The 25,089-nt window shown below is 37.7% G+C and overlaps 1 protein-coding gene across 1 annotated transcript in view; it reads right to left on the bottom strand.

Annotated features, from left to right (window-relative positions):
* Tmlhe (trimethyllysine hydroxylase, epsilon) overlaps window positions 1–25,089 on the bottom strand; it is a 118,350-nt gene that overhangs the window by 15,336 nt on the left and 77,925 nt on the right. The window contains exons 4-5 of the mRNA XM_021154170.1: window positions 23,362–23,641; window positions 14,142–14,261 (exon numbers count right to left, since the gene is read on the bottom strand). Coding sequence (XP_021009829.1) covers window positions 14,142–14,261; window positions 23,362–23,641 — 400 coding nt within the window. The remainder of the gene's footprint in view (window positions 1–14,141; window positions 14,262–23,361; window positions 23,642–25,089) is intronic.

The following is a 25,089-nucleotide window of genomic DNA, read 5'->3' as shown; positions in this document are numbered from 1 at the left end:
TGGAGGATATCATCCTGAGTGAGGTAACCCAATTACAAAAGAATTCACATGATATTCACTCACTGATAAGTAGTGGCACACACGTTTAATCCCAGCACTCGGGAGGCAGAGGCAGGTGAATTTCTGAGTTTGGGGACAGTCTCGTCTACAGAGTGAGTTCCAGGACAGCCAGGGCTATACAGAGAAACCCTGTCTGGAAAAACAAAAAACAACAAAACAAAAAACAAAAAAAGAAAAGAAAAAGAAAGAATATCCAAGATACAATTTGCAAAACACATGAAACTCAAGAAAAAGGAAGAGCAAACTGGGGAATTTTGGTTCCTTCTTAGAATGGGGAATAAAATACCCCTAGAAGGAGTTACAGAGACAAAGTTAGCAGCAGAGCCTGAAGGAACGACCATCCAGAGACTGCCCCATTTTGGGATCCATCCCATAACCAACCACCAAATCCAGATACTAGGCAGATGCCAAAAAAGCCTACTGACAGGACCCTGATATAACTGTCTTCTGCAAGGCTCTACCAGTGCCTGGCAAATACAGAAGTGGATACTCATAGTCATCCATTGGACAGAGAACAAGGTCCCCAATGGAGGAGCTGGAGAAAGTACCCAAGGAGCTGAAGGGGTTTGCAGCCCCATAGGAGGAACAACAATATGAATTAACCAGTATCTCCAGAGCTCCCTGGGACTAAACCACCAACCAAAGAAAACACCTGGTGGGAGTCATGGCTCCAGCCGCATATGTAGCAGAGGATTGCCTTGTTGGTCATCCATGGGAGGAGAGGCCCTTGGTCCTGTGAAGGCTCTATGCCCCAGTACAGGGAATGCCAGGACCAGGAATGGGAGTGGGTGAGCTGGGGAGCAGGGGGAGGGGGAGGGGATAGGGCATATTTGGAAGGGAAACTAGGAAATGGGATAACATTTGAAATGTAAATAAAGAAAATACCTAATTAAAAAAAAGATGCTAGATGCAGGTAGTGACAGATGAATCCCTATAGACCTTCCTCTGAGGAACTGACTGAGGGATTTCAAGAATAGGGATTCATACAGATATGATTACTTGAGGAAAATGCATCAAAGAGACAAGGAGAACTGAAGCTCCCCTATTGCAATCACTGCACAGCCGGTCTGTGTTCCTAGTTTCCTAAGTGACCTGAATCTTCTTTCTAAATGACAAGCCTGTTCCTTATGCTTTGAAACTGTCCTCAAGCCACTCCAATACCATAGACACAGGGAGTAAGAAAGGTGAGGTGGTAAAGAATGTAAGTGATTCACATCTCTTCTGCAGAAAGTAGGAAGTAATAGTAAATTCATTAGAGGTCATCACAACAACCAATTCAGAAGCAGCAGTCAGCTCATATCTTCATGATGGTGAGTACACTGAGGTTGACTTTCAGAGGCTAAAAAAACACACGAGTCAGAAGTAGAGAGGAAAGGATAGGAAAGATCTATTATATAAGAAGATGTGGTTCACATATAATAGAGTAGTTCAATGTGTTGACTTTTCAATCTAGTTTTCTATTTATCTAAGGGTTTAGTATAATTTTCTTTATTTCACAGACATGGAATCTGAAATGTAAAAAGGTTTGGGGAATTTATCAGTGAAATTTAACTGGAAAATATTACAATTAAGACAAAAATCCAAAGCTCTGGGGACAAAGTGGTGGTTTCTTGCCCTGTTCCATCTTCTGCTGTCTGTTGTCAATGATGCAGCCACACAGACTCAGCTGATTCAGCCACTGTACCAAGAAGCCTTCTAGTGACAATGATGGTCTCCAATGAAATAATACCCATCACTTTTAAAAAAGATAATAGTGGTGTTTAGTATGATAGAATGCAGGTAGACATGTGATAAGTTAATAATCAAGGTTTGAATAAGTTGTTCAGTTTACTGGTGTGTTGAAATAATAGAATCATGTCTGAATACGTTAACAGAAAAAGCTCTGGAAGATGACTACTGATAGTCTAAAAAATTAAAGTGGAATTTTGAAATTCATGAGGAGAAAAAAGTTAATAGTGCTTATATCCTTCTATTTATCTCTTTAGTGTCCCCTACCCCATGTCTTCCTTTTTACTTTCATGTTTTCTCTGGTTATACACTCATATCTGAAGATTAGGAGCTAAGAACCACAGATAAGAGAAAACATGTGAAGTCTAAGTTATCTTACTCAACATAATATTTTCTATTAGCATCCATTTACCTACAATTTCATTAATTCATTTTCTTTACATTTGAATAGTATTCTACTGTGTATATTTACCACATTTTTATTATTCTTTGGTTTTAGGACATTTAGGTTGTTTCCATTTCCTAGCTATTATGAATAGAGCAGCAGTGAACATGGATGAACAAGTATTGTAGAGTACAATGTTAAGTCCTTTGGACAATATGCCATGGACAAGTACAGCTGGGCCCTATGGTAGAATACTTTTAGCTTTTTTATGATTATCCACAGCGATTCCAGAAAGGCTGGATTGGTTTGTAATTTCACCAAGAGTGGATGATGGTTCCTTTTTCTCTTTATCCTCTCTAGCATTTGTTGTAGGTTGTTTTGTTGGCTTTGGTTGTTCTGATCAGAGTAAGATGAAATTCAAAGTTTTTCTAAATTCACATTTCCTTAAATGCTGGTTAGTTTTGTGCCAACTTGACATAACCCAGAATTATTTGAGAAGAGGAAATCTCAACTGAAAAAAAAATCCTCTATGAGATTGGTCTGTAAATCCACTATCCTGGGTCCTTAGCAGTCCACAGAGACTGAACCACCAACAGAAAGCATATATAGGACAGACCTATTTGATAGGCACATATATAACAGCTGTACAGCTCGGTCTTCATGTGGGACTTCTAACAACAGGAACTGGGCTGTATCTGACTCTGTTGCCTGACTTTAGATCCCTTTCTGCTAACTAGGCTGCCTTGTCTACCCTCAATAGGGGAAGATGCACCTAGTCTTACTGCAATTTGATATGACAAGTTTTTTGAGGAGAAAAGGAGGACTGGATGATGGGAGGTGGGGGAAGGGAGATGAAGTGGAAATTTTTGGTTTCTTTAGAAACTTAGTTGTGACATGTGATTTTTTTGGGGGGAAGCTGTCTTGTGAGAGGATGTGAGAGAGAATGTGATGTTTTGCTGGAGCAGACACTTGAGAGGGAATGTGATGTTTGTAAAGAGTATAAATAGAATTCCACAAACAGTGAGAGGTCATTCTTGCATTACAACACTGCACAACACTTTGCTGGGCTTTGCTGGGCTTCTCTGGCTGTGCAACATTTCACTGGTCTTTGCTGGCTATGCAATGCTTTGCCAGTCTTGCTTTTTTGCTGCTCTTCACTGGACTTTACTTCATAGAGAGAACTGCACCAAAAAACTTCTTGTAGTATTTTTGACTGATTTTGGCTGCTTTCACTGACTTGTGGTGATTTGGTGTAGCATCATGCCAATATCATAGGGCAATCATAGCTAGAAGTCTTGGAAATCAAAATGCCTGATGCTTTAATTGTGGTGATTTTTGTCATTTCCAAAGAAATTGTAAGGCTAGAAGATTCAGAGCTCAAAATATCGGGTATGTTTACTCTGGAGAATATGGTACTCATAAAAGACAAGCAGGTTTAGGCTGCAGTGAAATACAACGGCTCCCAGGGTATTATAGTCACTATGGAAAGAGCAAACATTGGTCTAAGTATTGTAGGTCCAAGAGAGACATACGAGGTCTTGTCTCTGTTGTCACTGAGAAATAAACAGAGGGGCGTGTCAGCTCAAGGCCCTGCAACAAACTATGATCCATCTTCCTTTGGTCAGTCAGAAGATACCAAGTAAGCAGGAAAATTAAAACTAAATATTTATGATCTTAATACATGGTATAGAAGGAAGTACAGCTTCAGATCTGGCCACAGATATGCCTTATATTATCCCCAAATGTTAAATATTACAAGTTAACCACTGGTGTTTATAGTCCTTTACTTTCAGGGACAGTGGGAATAATCTTGAGAAGTGGATTAACTTCTATTAACTTCTCAAAATGCAAATTAATACAGGGTATAGAAATTTTCAGCTGTTGTTTCTTTACATCAAGGGCAAGGCTAGTCCAATAGAAAGAATAGGAGCTTTTGGGAGTATTGGAAAATATGTGTCCTGGCAAACACTGGTGAATGGTACAAATAAATGGTGTTGAAATAGAAGATTTGTTAGATATAGGAGCTGATATTAATATACTTTCCCAAAACTCTTAGAATCCAGATTGTTCACTTCAGAAGTTTTATACATAGTTTATAAGAACTGGTAAATTATCTAATGGATTCACTGTGTTAGACTAGAAGGGCAAACAAGGAAGTTGAGACCTTACGTGGCTGACATACCCACAAATTTATGGGGAAGGGATCTTTTACAACAAAAGGGCACTCAAATTAATATTCTTATAGTTCCAGGGACAACAAATAAGGAAATTAGGGGTGATATGGTAGATGCTCCTGGGGAAAGTATTGATACATGTGATTGAGAACAATTACAAGCTGTGCCCATTGTTCAAACACAGGACGTTACAGATTTATAAAAGGGGCCACTGCTGGCATACCAACAGCCTTGCCCCTAAAATGGTTATCAAACAGACCCATATGTCAAGAGCAGTGACCCATAACAAAAGAAAATTTGCAGGCACTTGAAGAACTGGTACAAGAGCAGCTGGAGGCTCAACATATAGAAGAGCCTACCAGCCCATGGGATTCCCCTGCGTTTATTGTAAAAAGGAAATCAGCAAAATGGAGAGTGATAGCTGGTTTAAAAACAGTGAATAGAGTAATTAAACTAATGGGACCTTTATAGCCTGGAATTCCTTTACCTTCTTTGTTACCAAGATCATGGCATATAATAATAAATGACTTAAAATATTACATTTTCACAGTACACTTGCATGAGCAGGACAGAGAAAGTTTTGCTTTCTCAGTACTCACTCTGAATAACAGTGGCCCAATGAAAAGGCACCAATGGAAGGTACTTCCACAGGGAATGTTAAATAGTCCAACTTTATGTCAAAAGTTTGTACAACAACCATTAAAAATAATTCATAGGCAATTTCCTCAATCTATCATTCATCATGAAATTTTGTTGACTGATTCTAATGAAGATACTTTAGAGAAAATGTTTAAGGAAACACAAAGAATTCTGCCATGCTGGGGGTTACAGACTGCTCCAGAAAAATTACAAAGAGGAGATACACTTAAGTTATTTGGGTTTTAAAATCAGCCAACTAAAAATTAGGCCACAAAAAGCACAGATCCATAGGAATCAATTTCAAACTCTTAACAATTTTCAAAAATTAATGGGTGACATTAACTGCCTGAGGTTTACAATTGGTTTAAGTATTTATGAGTCAAGTAATATGTTTCAAACATTACAAAGAGATTCAAATTTCAACAATTCAAGATATCTTACAGCTGAATCAGAAAGAGTTAACACTTGTAAAACAAAAACTATAAGATGCATATGTGGACTGAATTGATCCTAAACTTGATTGTATTTTGGCCATTTTACCTTCAACTCATTCTTCTACTGGGCTCATTATGCAAAGGGTAGATAATATTATGGAATGGATATTCTGAGCTCATAAAGTAAAAAACTGGAGACATATGAAAAAAGATTTCTGAATTAATTGTAAAAGGTAGAATATGACTACATCAATTGTCAGGAAGAGATCTAGTCAAAATTGTAGTACTTCTTACTAATGCTGAGGTTATGTTAATATGGGTGATTAAGAAAGATTGGAAAAAAGCTTGTAGTAACTACTTGGGAGACATTAATGACAAATATTCAAAATACAAACATATAGTTCATTAAAAGAATTAATTGGGTTCTTTCACATATTGTAAAGAAAATATCAATTTGGTCTCATATAGGTTTGCTATGTCCATTAACTCAAGGAAATGAGAAAATTGACCAATTACTAATAGGAAATGTGTTAGAAGCCTCAAATTTTCATGAAAAACATCATATAAAGGGAAAGGATTATTATTTTTTTCTATTTTCCCTGACTTCTCCCACAACTGATCCTGCCCCCTTTTCCCCCCTCCTCTATCACTCACAAGTCTCTCCTTCCCTCTACCTCTAATGATTATTTTGTTCTCTCTTCTAAGTAGGACTGAAGCATCCACACCTTGATTCTTGCTTCTTCTTGAGCTTCATATGGTCTGTGAATTGTATCAGGAGTATTTTCAAGCTCTTTTCCTAATATCCACTTACCAGTGAGTACATGCCATGTGTGTCCTTTTATGAATGGGTTACCTCACTTGGGATGATATTTTCTAGTTCTATCCATTTACCTGTGAATTTCATGAAGTCATTGTTTTTCTTTGGTTTGTTTGTTTTTTTAATTAGGTATTTATTTCATTTATATTTCCAATGCTTGTTTTTAATAGCTGAGTAGTACTCCATTGTGTAAATTTTCTGTATCCATTTCTCTGTCTAGGAACATCAGGGTTTTTTCCCTAGCTTCTGGCTATTATAAACAAGGCTGCTATGAACACAGTGGAGCATTTGTCCTTATTACGTGTTGGAGCATCTTCTGGGTATATGTCCAGGAGTAGTATAGCTGAGTCCTCAGATAGTACTATGCTCAATTTTCTGAGGAACTGCCAGACTGATTTCCAGAGTGGTTGTACCAGCTTGCAACCCCACCAGCAATTGAGGAGTGTTCCTCTTTCTCCACTTCCTCGCCAGCATCTGCTGTCACCTGAATTTTTGATCTTAGCCATTCTGACTGGTATGAGGTAGAATCTCAGGGTCTTTTTGATTTGCATTTCCCTGATGATTTAGGGATCTTGAACATTTCTTAGGTGCTTCTCAGCCATTTGACATTCCTCAGTTGAGAATTCTTTGTTTAGCTCTGTACCCCATTTTTAATAGGGTTATTTGGTTCTCTGGAGTCTAACTTCTTGAATTCATTGTATATATTGGATATTAGCACTCCATCTGATGGAGGACTGGTAAATATTTTTTCCCAATCTGTGGGTTGTTGTTTTGTCCTGAAGGCAGTGTCCTTTGGCTTACAGAAGCTATTCAATTTAATAAGATCCCATTTGTCTATAGTTGATTTTAGAGCCTGGGCCATTGGTGTTCAGGAAAATTTCCCCTTTGCCCATATGTTCAAAGCTCTTCCCCACTTTCTTTTCGATTAGATTCAGCATATCTGGTTTTATGTGGAGGTCCTTGATCCACTTGGACTTGAACTTTGTACAAAGAGATAAGAATGGATCATTTTGCATTCTTCTACATACCTACAGCAACTTGAGCCAGCACCATTTGTTGAATATGCAGTCTTTTCTTCCACTGGATGGTTTTAGCTTCTCTTTCAAAGATCAGGTGACCATAGGTGTGGGTTTATTTCTGGGTCTTCAATTCTATTCCACTGATCTACCTGCCTGTTTCTGTATCAATACCATGCAGGTTTTTATCACTATTCCTCTGAAGTATAGCTTGAGGTCAGGGATAGTCATTCCCCCAGAAGTTCTTTTATTGTTAAGAATAGTTTTTGCTATCCTGGGTTTTTTGTTATTCCAGATTTGCAAATTGCTCTTTCTAACTCTATGAAGATTTGAGTTGGAATTTTGATGGGGATTGCATTGAGTCTGTATATTGCTTTTGGCAAGATGGCCATTTTTATTATATTAATCCTGTCAACCCATGAGCATCCTTCCCTCTTCTGAGGTCTTCAATTTCTTTCTTCAGAGACTTGAAGTTCTTTTCATACAGATATTTTACTTGCTTGGTTAGAGTCACATCAAGATATTTTATATTATTTGTGACTATTGTGAAGGTGTCATTTCCCTAATTTTTTCTTAGCCTGTTTATCATTTGTATAAAGGAAGGCTACTGATTTGTTTGAATTAATTTTGTATTCAGCCACTTTGCTGAAGTTGTTTATCATGTTTAGGAGTGCTCTGGTGGAATTTTTGGGGTCACTGAAATATACTATCATATCATCTGCAAATAGTAATATATTGACTTCTTCCTTTCCAATTTGTATCTTTTTGACCTCATTTTGTTGTTTAATTTCTCTGGATAGAACTTAGAGTACTATATTGAATAAATAGGGAGAGAGTGGGCAGCCTTGTCTTGTCCCTGATTTTAGTTGGTTTGCTTCCAGCTTCTCACAATTTACTTTGATGTTGGCTACTGGTTTGCTGTATACTGCTTTTGCTATGTGTAGGTATGGGCTTTGAATTCCTGATCTTTCTAAGACTTTTACTATGAAGGGGTGTTGTATTTCGTCAAATGCTTTTTCAGCCTCTAATGAGATGATTATGTGTTTTTGTCTTTGAATTTGTTTATATAGTGTATTGTGTTGATGGATTTCCATATACGGAACCATCCCCGCATCCCTGGGATGAAGCTTAATTGATCCCAGTGAGTGTTTTGATGTGTTCTTGGATTTGGTTTGTGAGAATTTCTATGAGTATTTTTACATCAATATTAATAAGGGAAATTGGGCTGAAGTTCTCTTTGTTTGTTGGGTCTTTGTGTGGTTTAGGTATCAGTGTACCTGTGGCTTCATAGAATGAATTAGGTAGTATTCCTTCAGGTTCTATTTTGTGGAATAGTTTGAGGAGTGTTGGTATTAGGTCTTCTTTTTCAAAGTCTGATAGAATTCTGCACTAAAACCTGTTTGGGCTTTTTGTTTGTTTGTTTGTTTGTTTTTTGGTTGGGACACTTTTAGTGATTGCTTCTATTTCTTTAGGGAATATGGGACTGTTTAGATGGTTTATCTGATCTTGATTTAACTTTGATACCTGCTATCTGCATGGAAATTATCCATTTCATTCAGATTTTCCAGTTTTGTTGAACATTGACTTTTGTAGTAGGATCTGATGATTTTTTTGAATTTCTTTGTTTTCTGTTGTTATGTCTCCCTTTTCATTTTTGATTTTGTTAATTTGGATACTGTCTCTGTGCCCTCTGGTTAGTCTGGCTAAGGGTTTATCTATCTTTTTGATCTTCTCAAAGAACCAGCTCCTGGTTTTGTTGATTCTTTATATAGTTCTTTTTGTTTTTACTTGATTGATTTTAGGCCTGAGTTTGATTATTTCTGTCCTTCTATTCCTCTTGGGTATATTTACTTTTTTCTGTTCTAGAGCTTTCAGGTGTGCCTTCAAGCTGCTATTGTATGCTCTCTCCAGTTTCTTTTTGGAGGCCCTCAGAGCTATGAGTACTTTCATTGTGTCCCATAATTTTGAGTATGTTGTGCCTTCATTTTCATTAAATTCTTTTTGTTGTTGTTGTTGTTTTTGTTTTGTTTTTCGAGACAGAGATTCTCTGTGTAGCCCTGGCTGTCCTAGAACTCACTCTGTAGATGAGGCAGGCCTAAAACTTGGAAATCCGCCTGCTTCTGCCTCCCAAGTGCTGGGATTAAAAGCATGTGCCACCACTGCCTGGCTTCATTAAATTCTAAAAATACTTTATTTCATTATTTCTTCCCTAACCAAGTTACATTGAGTAGAGAGTTGTTCAGCTTCTATGTGTATGTGAGCTTTCTGCTGTTTTGTTGTCATTGAAGACCTGCTTTAGTCCATGGTGATCTGATAGGATGCATGGGATTATTTCAATCTTCTTGTATTGGTTGAGGCTTGTTTTGTGACAGATTATATGTTCAATTTTGGAGAAGGTACCATGAGCTGATGAGAAGAAGTTACATTCTTTTGTTTTAGGTTGAAATTTTCTATAGGTATCTATTAAATCCATTTGGTTTATAACGTCTGTTAGTTTCACTGTGTCTCTGTTTAGTTTCTGTTTCCATGGTCTGTCCATTGGTGAGAGTGGGATGTTGATGTCTCCCACTATTATTATATGAGATACTATGGGCACTTTTAACTTTAGTAACATTTCTTTTACAAATGTGGGTGCCCTTGCATTTGGGGCATAGATGTTCAGAACTGAGAGTTTCTCTTGGTAGATTTTCCCTTTGATGAGTATGAAGTGTCCTTCCTCATCTTTTTTGTTAACTTTCGGTTGAAAGTTGATTTCATTCGATATTAGAATGGCTACTTCAGCTTGTTTTGGGGGACCATTTGCTTGGAAATTTTTTTTCCAGCCCTTTACTCTGAGGTAGCGTCTGTCTGTTGCTGATATGCATTTCCAGTATGCAGCAAAATGCTGAGTTCTGTTTACATATCCAGTATATTAGTCTCTGACTTTTTATTGTAGAATTGAGTCTATTTATGTTAAGGTTTATTAAAGAGCAGTGATTGTTGTTTCCTGTTATTTTTGTTGTTAGAGGAGGAATTATGTTTGTGTGGCTATCTTCTTTTAGGTTTGTTGAAAGAAGATTAGTTTCTAGCTTCTTTTTTCTTCGTGCAGTTTCCCTCTTTGTGTTGAAGTTTTCCATCTATTATCCTTTGTAGGGCTGGATTTGTGTAAAGATATTGTTTAAATTTGTGTTTGTCATGGAATATCTTGGTTTCTCCATCTATGGTAATTGAGAGTTTTACTGGGTATAATAGCCTGGGCTGGCATTTTTGTTTTCTTAGGGTCTGTATAACATCTGCTCAGGATCTTCTGGCTTTCATAGTCTCTGGGGAGAAATCTGGTGTAATTCTGATAGGCCTGCCTTTATATGTTACTTGACTTTTTTCCCTTACTGCTTTTAATATTCTTTCTTTCTTTTGTGCATTTGGTGTTTTGATTATTATATAACAGGAGGAATTTCTTTTTTGGCCCAAACTATTTGGAGTTCTGTAGGCTTCTTGTATGTTCATGGGAATCTCTTCCTTTAGGTTTGGGAAGTTTTCTTCTATAATTTTGTTGAAGATATTTGCTGGCCCTTTAAGTTGAAAATCTTCATTCTCATCTATATCTATTATCCTTAGGTTTGGTCTTCTCATTGTGTCCTGGATTTGCTGGATGTTTTGTGTTAGGATTTTTTTTGTATTTTGTATTTTCTTTGATTGTTGTGTCAATGTTTTCTATGGTATCTTCTGCACCTGAGATTCTCTCTTCCATCTCTTGTATTCTGTTTGTGATGCTTGCATCTATGACTCCTGTTCTCTTTCCTAGGTTTTCTATCTCTAGGCTTGTCTCCATTTGTGATGCCTTTATTGTTTCTATTTCCGTTTTTAGATTTTGGGTGGTTTTGTTCAATTCCTTCACTTGTTTGGTTGTTTTTTTTTTTTTTTCCTGTATTTCTTTAAGGGAGTTATTTATGTCCTTATTAAAGTCCTCTATCATCATTATGAAATGGGATTTTTAATCAGAATCTTGATTTTCGGGTGTGTGGGGGTATCCAGGACTTTTGTGGTAGGAGAACTGGGTTCTGATGATGCCACATGGCCTTGGTTTCTTGTTGCTTATGTTCCTGTGTTTGCCTCTAGCCATTTGGTTATCTCTGATATTATTTGTTCTTGCTGTCTCTGACTGGAACTTGTCCCTGCTGTGAGCCTGTTTGTGTCAGCACTCCTGGGAGACAAGCTATCCCTGGGCGGGATTGGGGTGTGGAGAGCTGTGGCACAGTGTGAACTCTGGGAGTGGGGGCTGCAGATGGAAACTGGAAGGATCATGTCCTCAGCTGTTCAACAGTTCCTGGGTCCTGTTCACCCCAGGTGGGTCTCACTTGGGCCAGGTATTGGGGCAGTAGTGATGGTTTCATCTTGAACTTAGGTATGTCAGCACTCCTGGGGAACAAGCCATCTCTTGGTGGGCTGGGATTGGGATTTAATTTTTTTCTATCACTCAGTAACAAGCCAAAAAAAATATTAAGCATCCTATATGTTCTCTATACAAACATGCTCTGTTACCTGATGGGAATAACCCCAGGGGTACCAAAAATGACATCTGGCAAGTGGATGTTTTTCATTTTGCAAAATTTGTAAAAGAAAGGTATATACACCATACCATTGAAATGTACTCAGGGTTTCAATGGGCAACTGCTACAAGTTCTAAAAAGCCTGACTGTGTAATTATACAGTTATTTAATACAATGGAAATTACTGGAATAAGTGCACAAAATAAGCCTAATAATGCTCTCCCATATGTATTCAATACAATAAAGCAATTCTTTGCAAATTACAATATAAAACATATCAGTGGTATACCGTGTTATATCACAGGACAAGAAGTTATGAAAAGAGCCAATAATACTTTAAAAGAGATGCTTATTAAAAAAAAGTTAGAGTTACATGGTAAAAAATGACTGGAACTAGAGATCAAAGAGTTATGCAAAGTAAGTCAGTACCATAAAGCAAGTATCACATGCTTTATTGAACATGAAGATAAAAAAAGCTATGAAATTGAAAAGGGGAACTACTAGGGATAATAAAACAGAAAGGGAGGAGTGTAGATAGGTAAGACTAATAGAAGGAATGGATATGTTTAAAGTATACTATAAAAATGTATGAAACTATCATAATGAGACTCATCTTTATACTTAATGTATGCTAATAATAATTTTGAAAGGTAGGAACTGTAGATTTTAAGAAAAAGCTTATCTATAAAGGGATATAAAAAGAATATACACACAAAGAAAAAGGAATATAGAGTCTACACAAATATACAAAAGTAGAGAATTAATAAAGCTGAATGATGAGATAGAAGGAAAGCTACAGTTAAAGAAAGGATAGCACCTAAAGCAAAAGTGGCTTTAGAAAGGATAGACGTGTAATAATGAAGATGACAGTGGTGATTACAATAACTAAAGTAAATTACAACTATCCTTATTGAATACTTAGTGTTGAGCAGAATGTTAAGTGCTTTTAATTTATCACATAATGTAATTTCTTATCAATATTAATGAATGGATTGTATTGCTAATCTCATTTTGCAGATGAAGATATGGAAACTTGGAGATTTTAACATAACTTGTTCAACATAAAAGAAGCTAATAACAAATGTTCAGACTGGGTTGCAGATCAAGATCTAGGTGATGTCACAGCCTTAACTCTTCACTACTAACTCTATGCTACAAATCTACTCAGTTTTTACAATTGACTAGAAAAGGTAAAAAGTAAACATAGTTTATCTGTGATCATTAAATGTGAACACATGTGCATGCCATAGTACATGTATGGAGGCCAGAGGAAAACCCATAGGGATCAGTTTTCCCATTCCACCATGTGAATGTCCCAGGGACTGAACTCAAGTCATCAGGTTTGATGACAAGTATCTTAGCCAGCTGAGTCATCTCATTGGCCCCAAATATTATTAACATACAAACTCTTCAAATAAAACTAATAAATTACTATTACCAATGTAACAGTAATCAGCTAGGTATCATCTTCTCCTACTATCTTTTTAACACCACGTGTACATATACAATCATTTTCCTAATATCATTGTTTCAGGCTCATAATCTGTATGCAGAAACAAGACCAACAACCACAAAGTAACAAATATAGAGGCCTCTAGTAAGTAGAAAATAGTAAGAAATTTTAATATAGTATATGAGCTACTGATTTATTATGAAAAAAGTTATTTTTGGCAATTTTTCTCCAATTACTTGTAAGTAGGAATAAGAGTCTTCCTAATATCATTATAATAACAGCAGTGTTTATAAGACAGACCTCTTTGCTATAATACAGTAACTAAATGCAAGAAAATATAAATTTTTAAAAGACAAATTCTTACTGTATAGCCCAGGATCTCTTTAAACACAGTAAAAAATACCTACCTCTACCTCCCTGAATACTAGAATTAAAGACCTATGCCACCATGCCTGGCCCTGCCAACATGTTCTTTCTAAAGCTCATAGTTAATTTTTTTGTGTGTGAACTGGAATTATTTTGAGAAAATATTGTAGCTCTGTATAGTGGCTTATAAAACCTAGGCAAGAGGATTTAGGATTTTTCAAGGCTAGGCTGCATAGTGAGTTCTAATTATAGAAAAAAAGCAGCTAGGGCTACAGTATAAGCCAGTATTGGTCACTTCACACATACATCTTATGTATATATGTTATATTTTAGATACAAATTTTATTCCTAAAAGTTTAATGAGGACTGAACTAGAATATTTCACAATAACAATGTTTCCAGGGGAAAGCAGAGACACACTCATATAAGTCCACAGTATGTAGGTATAATCTTCATTGAAATAGAATAGACAATGATTAAGAAAGTATTCAAGACCATATACTAGAAGGACACTACACTGCAAAAGTCTAATATACTCACCCACAGGGCTCTTGAAAGTAGGTAGTGTCAGTATGCCGATCTAGAGCTAGTTTGGTGTATGCAGTGTCACCTCTGGAAAAATCTGAAGTGAAATACCACATCCTTCCATAGATGGTCTCTCTGCCAAATAAAATCAAGAAATAACTATTACATATTTGTAAATTTATTCCATTCAATATTGTTTCATATATGTGTATATATAATAATTATTATTATTACATATTGATATCTATAAGTTGAAATTGATAGTTAAAATACATGTCTATACAAGTCTTGAAAATTCTCTTAACAACTGACATTCTAGGAACACGAACTGAAAACCATTGAAAACATTATACATTTTGAAATCTCAGGGATCACTGCATATTGATTATATACTACTTTATTAGTCTCCTCATTTAAGGACATTCGCTGTATTTACTTTCATTTTATAGAAACAATGGTGTGGTTGCATGTAGTAAGGGACAATTTTAATTTATATAATAATTCCTTTCTTTCATTAATATCCAGATTTTCAACAATAGTACTTTTCTAACATATAAGATAATATAATAACCAAGAGTGACAGAAGAGTTTCCATTTTATTCATGTGTTATAGAGATTTTTGTCTTCATTTAACCTTTTGAACATAGAGGAATAAAGAAAAGAGAAAATGAGAAATGAAGGATAGTAATAAAAATAATATTATATTTAGGAGCAGGAAATCTATGGTATTTAAATCTCAATACTACTCTATACACTCTATATCAGAGTCATCCTGGAAAAGTCACTGAGTGTATCTTAGCATTACAGGCTTATCAGTGGAACAGAGAATAAAACACATAATTAAAAGATTGTTGCAAGTACGCTGGTCAGCTTGCGGACTGTGGAGGGTGAGCGAGCAGACTGCAGAAGCTACACAGCTTCTGGGACAGACCCCCCTTTCTGGCTCCAGATATCCGGCACCTTCCCCACCAGAGGAGAGGTGGCTGCCTGGGAGGGCTCTGACTGCCTGAGCAGGTAAGGGAACCATCTTGTGTCCCAGGTCCAGTAGAGACCAGTCTGCACAAGTGAGAGTGCAGACTGCAGAAGCTACACAGCTTCAGGGATAGACCCCATTTCAGGCTCCAGACATTCAGGAACCTTCCACACCAGAGGAGAAGTGGAAACCTGGGAGGGCTCTGACTGCCTGAGCAGGTGAGGGAGCCATCTTGTGTCCCCGGACCCTCAGAGACCAGTCTGTGCAGGTGAGTGTGTGGACTGCAGAAGCAACACAGCTCCTGGAACAGGTAGAAGTGACACAGCTTCTGGGACAGGCCCCCATTTGGAGCTCAAGACATCCAGGCACCTTCCCCTCTGGAGGAGATGTGGCCACCTGGGAGGGCTCTGCCAGAGCAGGTGAGGGAGCCATTTTGTGTCCCGGGTCCCTCGGAGAGCAGTCTGTACAGGAGAGGGCACAGATTGCAGAGGCAACACATCTTCTGGGACAGCCCCTGTTTCTGGCCTTCATCTTCAGTCAGGAGGCAGATCTGAATGCCAGACCTCTGTGCACCTTCCCTGCAAGAGGAGAACTTGCCTACAGAGAATACTCTGACCACTGAGACTCAGGAAAGAGCTGGACTCCCAGGATTGCTGACAGAGGCTAACAGAATCACAGGAGGAACAAGCTCTAACCAGAGACAACTATAACACCTAATGCCAGAGATTACCAGATGGCGAAAGGGAAACGTAANAATCTTACTAACAGAAACCAAGACCACTCACCATCATTAGAACCCAAGACTCCCACCTAAGCCAGTCCTGGATAACCCAACACACCCGAAAGGCAAGACTGGGATTTGAAATCATATCTCATGATGCTGGTAGAGGACTTTAAGAAGGGCATTAATAACTCACTAAAAGAAATACGGGAGAACACTTCTAAACGGGTAGAAGTACTTAAGGAATTACCAGAAAACTCTGCTAAACAGGTAGAAGTCCTGCATGAGGAAACACAAAAATCCTTTAAAGAATGAAAGGAAAACAAAATCAAACAGGTGATGGAATTGAACAAAACCATCCAAGACCTAAAAAGGGAAGTAGAAACAATAAAGAAAACCCAAGGGGAGACAATTCTGGAGATAGAAACCCTAGGGAAAGACATCAGGAATCATAGATGCGAGCATTAGCAAAAGAATACAAGAGATACAAGAGAGAATCTCAGGTGCAGAAAATTCCATAGAGAACATGGGCACATCAATCTAAGAAAATGCAAAATGCAAAAAGATCCTAACTCAAAACATCCAGGAAATCCAGGACGCAATGAGAACAAACCAACAGATAATAGGAGAACATAAGAATGAAGATTTTCAACTTAAAGGGCCAGCAAATATCTTCAACAAAATTATAGAAGAAAACTTCCCAAAACTAACAAAAGAGATGCCCATGAACATACAAGAAGCCTACAGAATTCCAAATATACGGGACCAGAAAAGAAACTCCTCCCTACACATAATAAATTAGAACAACAAATGCACTAAATATAGATAGAATATTAAAAGCAGTAAGGGAAAAAAGTCAAGTAACATATGAAGGCAGGACTATTAGAATTACACCAGACTTCTTACCAGAGTCTATGAAAGACAGAAGATCCTGGACAGATTTTATACAGACCTTAAGAAAACACAAATGCCAGCCAAGGCTACTATACCCACCTAAACTATCAATTATCATAGGTGGAGAAACCAAAGTATTCCATGACAAAACCAAATTCACACAATATCTTTCCACGAATCCAGCCCTTCAAAGGGTAATAAAGGGAAAACACCAACATAGGGATAGAAACTATACCCTAGAAAAAGCAGGAAAGTAATCATTCAACAAATGTAAAAGAAGATAGCCTCAAGAACAGAATCACAACTCTAACAACAAAAATAACAGGAAGCAACTTTACTTTTTTTTTTTTTTTTACTTTTCTTTAATTTCATTTAACATCAGTGGGCTCAATTCCCCAATAAAAAGATATAGACTTATAAACTGGCTAAACAAACAGGACCCAACATTTTGCTTCTTACAGGAAAACCACCTCAGGGACAAAGACAGATACTACCTCAGAGTGAAAGGCTGGAAAACAACTTTCCAAGCAAATGGTCCAAAGAAACAAGCTGGAGTAGCCATTCTAATATTGAATAAAATTGATCTCCAACACAAAGTTATCAAAAAAGACAAGGAGGGGGGCTCTTCATACTCATCAAAGGTAAAATCTACCAAGATGAACTCTCAATTCTGAATATCTATACTCTAAGTGCAAGGGTAGCCACATTCATTAAAGAAACTTTAGTAAACCTCAAACCACACATTACACTTCACACAATAATAGTGGAAGACTTCAACACCCCACACTCACCAAGGGACAGGTCCTGGAAACAGAAACTAAACAAAGACACAGCGAAACTAATAGAAGTTAGGAAACAAATGGATTTAACAAATATCTACAGAACATTTTACCCTAAAACAAAAGGATATACTTTCTTCTCAGCACCTCATGGTACCTTCTCCAAAATTGACCATATAATTGGTCACAAAACAGGCCTCCACAGATACAAAAATATTGAAATAATCCCATGCATCCTGTCAGATCACCGTGGAATAAGGCTGATCTACAGCATAAATATTAGAAAGCCAACATTCACTTGGAAACTGAAGAACACTCTACTCAATGACACATTGGTCAGGAATGAAATAAAGAAATAAATAAAAGACTTTTTAAGAGTTTAATAAAAATGAAGCCACAACATACCCAAACTTATGGGATACAATGAAGGCAGTCCTAAGAGGAAAACTCACAGCCCTGAGTGCCTCCAAAAAGAAACTAGAGTTAGCAAACACTAGCAGCCTGACAGCACACCAAGAAGCTCTAGAAGTAAATTCATCCAAGAGGAGTAGATGGCAGGAAATAATCAAACTCAGGGCTGAAATCAACCAAGTGGAAACAAGAAGAACTATTCAAAGAATGAACCCAACCAGGAGCTGGTTCTTTGGGAAAATCCACAAGATAGATGAATCCTTAGCTAAACTAACTATAGGGCACAGGGACAGTATTCTAATTAACAAAACGAAAAAGGAAATGAAAAAGGAAACATAACAACTGAACCTGAGGAAATCCAAAACATCATCAGATCCTTCTACAAAAGGTTATACTCAACAAAACTAGAAAGCCTGGATGAAATAGACAACTCCCTAGACAGATACCAGGTACCAAAGTTAAATCACAATCTAATCTAACAATCTAAACAGTCCCATTTCCCCTAAAGAAATAGAAGTAGTCATCAATAGTCTCCCAACCAAAAAAAAAAAAAAAAAAAAAAAGCCCAGGACCAGACAGGTTTAGTGCAGGTTCTATCAGACATTCAACGAAGAACTAATTCCAACTCTCCTCAAACTATTCCACAAAATAGCAACAGAAGGTACTCTACCCAATTCATTCTATGAAGCCACAATTCCTCTGATACTTAAACCACAGAAAGATCCAAAAAAGAAAGAGAACATCAGACCAAGTTCCCTTATGACTATCAATGCAAAAATAATCAATAAAATCCTCACTAACTGAATCCAAGAACACATCAAAATGATCATCCATCATGATCAAGTAGGCTTCATCCCAGGGATGCAGGGATGGTTTAATATACAGAAATCGGTCAACTTAATATACTATATAAACAAAATAAAAGACAAAAAAAATCACATGATCATCTTGTTAGATGCTGAGAAAGCCTTTGAAAAAAAATCGAACACCCATTCATGATAAAAGTTTTGGAAAGACCAGGAATTCAAGGCCCATACCTAAACATAATAAAAGCAATATACAGCAAACAAGTAGCCAATATTCAACTAAAAAGAGAAGAAATTAAAGCAATCCCAGTAAAATCAGGGACTAGAGAGAAGGCTGCCCACTTTCTCCCTCCCTATTCAACATAGTACCTGAAATTCTAGCCAGAGGAATTAGACAACAGAAGGAGATCAACGGGATACAAATTGGAAAGGAAGAAGTCAAAATATCACACTTTGCAGATGATATGATAGTATATATAAGTGACCCCAAAAATTCTACCAGAGAACTCCTAAACCTGATAAACAGCTTCAGTGCAGTAGCTGGATATAAAATTAACTCAAGCAAATCAATGGCATTTCTCTACACACAGGATAAATGGGCTGGGAAAGAAATTAGTGAAACAACCTTCACAATAGTCACAAATAATACAAAATACCTTGTGTGAATCTAACTAAGGAAGTGAAAGATCTGTATGATAAGAACATCAAGTGTCTGAAGAAAGAAACAGAAGAAGATCTCAGAAGATGTAAAGATCTCCCATGCTCATGGAATGTCAGGATTAATATAAAATGGCTATCCTGCCAAAAGCAATCTACAGATTCAACGCAAGCCCCATCAAAATTCCAACTCAATTCTTCACTGAGTTAGAAAGTGCAATTTGCAAATTCATCTGGAATAACAAAAAACCTAGCATAGCAAAAACTCTTCTCAACAATAAAAGAACCTCTGGGGGAATCACCATGCCTGACCTCAAGCTGTATTACAGAGCAATTGTTTTAAAAAACTGCATGGTAATTGTACATTGACAGACAGGTAGATCAGTGGAATAGAATTGAAGACGCAGAAATGAATCCACACACCTATGGTCACTTAACCTTTGACAAGGGAGCTAAAAGCATCCAGTGGAAAAAAGTCAGTATTTTCAACAAATGGTGCTGGCATAACTGGCGGTTATCATGTAGAAGAATGAGAATTGATCCATTCTTATCTCCTTGTACAAAGCTCAAGTCTAGGTGGATCATGGAACTCCACATACAACCAGAGACACTGAAATTAATAGAGGAGACAGTGGGAGAAATCCTCAAAGATATGGTCCCAGGAGAAAAATTCCTCAACAGAAGAGCAATGACTTGTGCTGTAAGATCAAGAATTAACAAATGGGACCTCATAAAATTGGAAAGCTTCTGTAAGGCAAAAGCCACTGTCAAGAAGACAAAAAGGCCACCAACAGATTGGGAAATGATCTCTACCAATCTTAAATCAGATAGGGTACTAATATCCAATATACATAAAGAACTCAAGAAGATGGACTCCAGAAAACCAAATAACCCCATTAAAAAACGGGGCACAGAGCTAAATAAAGAATTCTCAACTGAGGAATATCGAATGGCTTCCCAGCACCTGAAAAAATGTTCAACATCCTTAATCATCAGGGAAATGCAAATAAAAACAACCCTGAGATTCTACCTCACACTTGTTAGAATGGCTAAGATTAAAAATTCAGGTGACAGCGGATGCTGGCGAGGATGTGGAGAAAGAGGAACACTCCTCCATTGCTGGTGCGATTGCAAGAATGTACAATAACTCTGGAAATCAGTCTGGTGGTTCCTCAGAAAATTGGACATAGCACTACTGGAGGATGCAGCAATACCTCTCCTGGGCATATGTTCCAACTTGTAATAAGAACTTATGCTCCACTATATTTATAGCAGCCTTATTTATAATAGCCAGAAGCTGGAAAGTACCCAGATGTCCCTCAACAGAGGAATGGATATAGAAAATGTGGTACATTTATACAATGGAATACTCAGCTATTAAAAACAATGAATATATGAAATTCTTAGGCAAATTGAAGGATCTGGAGGGTATCATCCTGAGTTAGGTAACCCAATCACAAAAGAACTCACATGATATGCACTCACTGTTAAGTGGATACTAGACCAGAAACTCAGAATACCCAAGATACAATTTGTATAACACATGGAACTCAAGAATAACGAAGATCAACGTGTGGACACTTCGCCCATTCTTAGAATTGGGAACAAAACACCCAATGGAAGGAGTTACAGAGACAAAGTTTGGAGCTGAGACGAAAGGATGGACCATCCAGAAACTGCCCCATCCGGGGTCCATCCCATAATCAGCCACCAAACGCAGACACTATTTCATAGGCCAGTAAGATTTTGTTGAAAGAACCCTGATATAGCTGTCTCTTGTGAGGCTATGCCAGTGCCTGGCAAACACAGAAGAGGATGCTCATAGTCATCTATTGGATGGAACACAGGCCCCCAATGGAGGAGCTAGAGAAAGTGCCCAAGGAGCTGAAAGGGTCTGCAACCCTATAGGTGGAACAACAATATGAACTAACTAGTACCCCCAGAGCTCATGTCTCTAGCTGCATATGTAGCAGAAGATGGCCTAGTTGGCCATCAGTGGAAAGAAAGGCCCATTGGTCTTGCAAACTTTATATGCCTCAGTATAGGGGAACACCAGGGCCACGAAGTGGGAGAGGGTGGGTAGCAGAGCAGAGGGAAGGTATAGGAGACTTTCAGGATAGCATTTGAAATGTAACTGAAGTAAATATCTAATAATAAAGTGGAAAAAAGAAAAATGGGGTACAGTGCTAAACAAAGTATTCTCAACTGAAGAATACCGAAGGGCCTGAAAAAATATTCAACATCTGTAATCATCAGGGAAATACAAATCAAAACAACCCTGAGATTCCACCTCACATCAGTCAGAATGGCTAAGATCAAAAATTCAGATGACAGCAGATGCTGGCAAGGATGTGGAGAAAGAGGAACACTCCTCCATTGTGGTGGGATTGTAAGCTTGTACAACCACTCTGGAAATCTATCTGGCGGTTCCTCAGAAAATTGGACATAGTGCTACCGGAAGATCCAGCAATACCTCTCCTGGGCCTATACCCAGAAGATGTTCCAACTGGCAATAAGGACACATGCTCCACTGTGTTCATAGCAGGCTTATTTATAATAGCCAGAAGCTGGATAGAACCCTGATGTCCTTCAACAAAGGAATGGTCAGCTATTAAAAACAATGAATTTATGAAATTCTTGGACAAATGGATGTATCTGGTGGATATCATCCTTAGTGAGTTAATCCAATCACAAAGAAGTCACTAGATATGTACTCACTGATAAGTGGATATTAGCCCAGAAACTTAGAATATAAAGATACAATTTGCAAAACACAAGAAAATCAAGAAGGAAGACCAATGGGTGGATACTTCATTCCTCCCTAGAATAGGGAACAAAATATCCATGGAAGGAGTTACAGAGACTAAGTTTGGAGATAAGATGAAAGGATGGACCATCCAGAGACTACCCCACCTGGGGATCCATCCCATAATCAGCTATCAAATCCAGAAAGTATTGCATATGCCAGCACGATTTTACTGAAATGACCCTGATATAGCTGTCTCGTGTGAGGCTCTGCCAGTGCATGGTAAATACAGAAGTGGATGCTCACAGTCATCTATAGGATGAAACACAGGGCCCCCAATGGAGGAGCTAGAGAGAGTACCTAATGAGCTGAAGGGGCCTGCAACCGTATAGGTGGAACAACAATTTGAACTAACCAGTACCCCTAGAACTCTTGTCTCTAGCTGCATTTGTAGCAGAAGATGGCCTAGTAGGCTATCATTGGGAAGAGATGCCCCTAGGTCTTGCAAACTTTATATGCCCCAGTACAGGGGAACTTCAGCCAGGGCCAATAAGTGGGAGTGGGTGGGTAGGGAAGCAGGGAGGGGCGAGGATACAGGGAACTTTCAGGATAGCATTTGAAATGTAAATAAAGAAAATATCTAATAAAAAATTAAAGAAGAAAAAAAAACAAATAAAAACAAATAGTCAAAAAAAGATTGCTGTGTGACCCAAATAAATTTTAGGGTGTGAATATGCAAAATAATGCAATATAATATATTCAATGAGGTATTAATAACCAATCTATGATTGAAACTTAGGAATCTAAGAAGATGAAAAGAGATAATTTTTAGACCCTTTTAATTCTTCTCTCATACATTCTCCCACTCTACCCACAATCTCTTTACCTCCCTTCTGCCCCAGATCCACCCTAACCCACTCCCACATCCTCTTGGAAAAGAGCAGGCCTCCCAGGGACATCAACCTGCTTTTTAAAAATATAGTACAAATTCAGTCCTCTTTTGAGCAGATTACACTACAAGTAGCAAGTAATGATAGAGAGGGGAGGGAGAGAGAGTGTGGTATAGAGAGGTGGGGAGGGGTAGAGGGACAGAGAGATTATTGTGGGGCCATGACAGTACTGGAGACTGAACCTGGGCCTATTACATTTGAGACAAGTACTCCATGAGCTAGTTCTCTGTACATATTTTAATTGGTGCTCATATTCTAGAAATTAGTTATTATGAATTTCTGAAAGGTAGTAAATTACCTGATTAAGCTGATCCTTTCTGCCAATTTTTCTGTATGCTCTTGAGTGGGAGGGACATTTTCTATAAATGCAATTCCATACAGCAGAAAGTTCTGCAGAAACTGCTTCAACCCTTCATTTGTTTCTAAAAAACACTGGAAATCAACAGATGGAACTTGGGCTTGCTGGTAGAGTTTAGAATTCCATAATATTCTAGGTTGGATAACCTTTTGTTTCTGCCCTTCATAACTGTTTTTCACCAGCCAATCCAGATCATATCTAGTCACATGACCATCTGGCCCTTTTAAGGAGAGAGAAAAAAAAACATTAGAAGAAAATTTGGAAATACTGCCAAATATTTAATACTTAAAAAATGTTCATTCTCTTTTCAACATTAGTTTAACATTTTTAATTATTTGATATTTTCATAGATGCCTATGTTTTAGTCATCCACCTCCCATTCTTTCTCTTCCAATTACTCTTGCCTAACACTTTCCACTCAAATCATCTTGTACTCTGTTTTAAACCCACCGAGTCTACTCACTATTATCTGTAAGTGTATGGGCATTGTACCATCTACTGGGGCATGGGTAGCCTTTCAGGGACCATATTCCTAAAGAAAACTGTCTCTCCCTCCCTCAACAGCTAATAATTGCTAATAACAATTGCTAACAGCTCCTCTGGTATGGGTGAGACTTCATGAGTCCTTCCCTCATCCATCCTGGGACTTTTAGCTGGCTTGATCACAGTGACAACCACCATGAGTTCTGTGTACAATGGCCTTGTTGTGTCCAGAGGTACTGTTTTGCTGTAGTACACACCACTGAGAGTTCAAAGGGTTACTGGGTTTGATTTGTTTTAGGAAGCTTCTATAGGAGGACGTTTCCATATGGTTTTCCCACATATATTTAGTGTTGGTTATCATACCAAATACTCCCTCTTCTAACCTGCTGGGTCACAATGAAGACATGAGAGTAGGAGGAAGACTTGTTGGCAAGAATGGGTCTGGCTGAAGTGGGAGGGAGATAAGCAAGGATAACAGTTAGGAGGTAAATATGATCAAAACACATTATATACATTTATGAAATGATCAAAGAATAAAATATTTAAAAGAATTATCATATGCCTATGCCCCCACCACAGAAGGCATAAAGCAAACAAAGCATTAAATTCTATCTGTCAAAGTTTTGCAATTAATGTGCAATTAAACAATACTTTAACAGGGGGAATATGAAAAGATCAACAGAAATGAAGGAATAGAGTTAATATTTGTAAATGCTATCTAACTGCCCAAATACAGGTTTTCCTAGTAATATCAAGTATTCTGTAGGCACACCATCTATCATGATGAGTTAGTTCTTTGAAAAGTAGAATCCAGTAATCCTTTGGACTCTCAGTGGGGTATTTGTGTGTGTGTGTGTGTGTGTGTGTGTGTGTGTGTATGTGCGCATGCGCGCACGTGCGCCTGTGAGAAAATTACATGGAACCTCAGAAGTCTTTAAAGTTTGTCTACAATTATTTCTCTCATAAATACCAAACTGATGGTGACTGTATTTCAAAAGAGTTGTCATGACTCTTAATTTTTTTTCTTTTTTTTTACATATAAAAGTATTTTTTATTACATCTTTTCTTCAATTACATTTCCAATGCTATCCCAAAAGTCCCCCATACCCTCCCCCCTACTTCCCTACCTACCCTTTCCCATTTTTTTGGCCCTGGCGTTCCCCTGTACTGGGGCATATAAAGTTT

The sequence above is a fragment of the Mus caroli genome (assembly GCF_900094665.2).
Source record: "Mus caroli chromosome X unlocalized genomic scaffold, CAROLI_EIJ_v1.1 GL456233.1, whole genome shotgun sequence".
In the NCBI taxonomy this organism is placed as follows: domain Eukaryota; kingdom Metazoa; phylum Chordata; class Mammalia; order Rodentia; family Muridae; genus Mus; species Mus caroli.
Note: the sequence above shows the minus strand (reverse complement) of the source record. Positions and strands in the feature narration are given on the sequence as shown.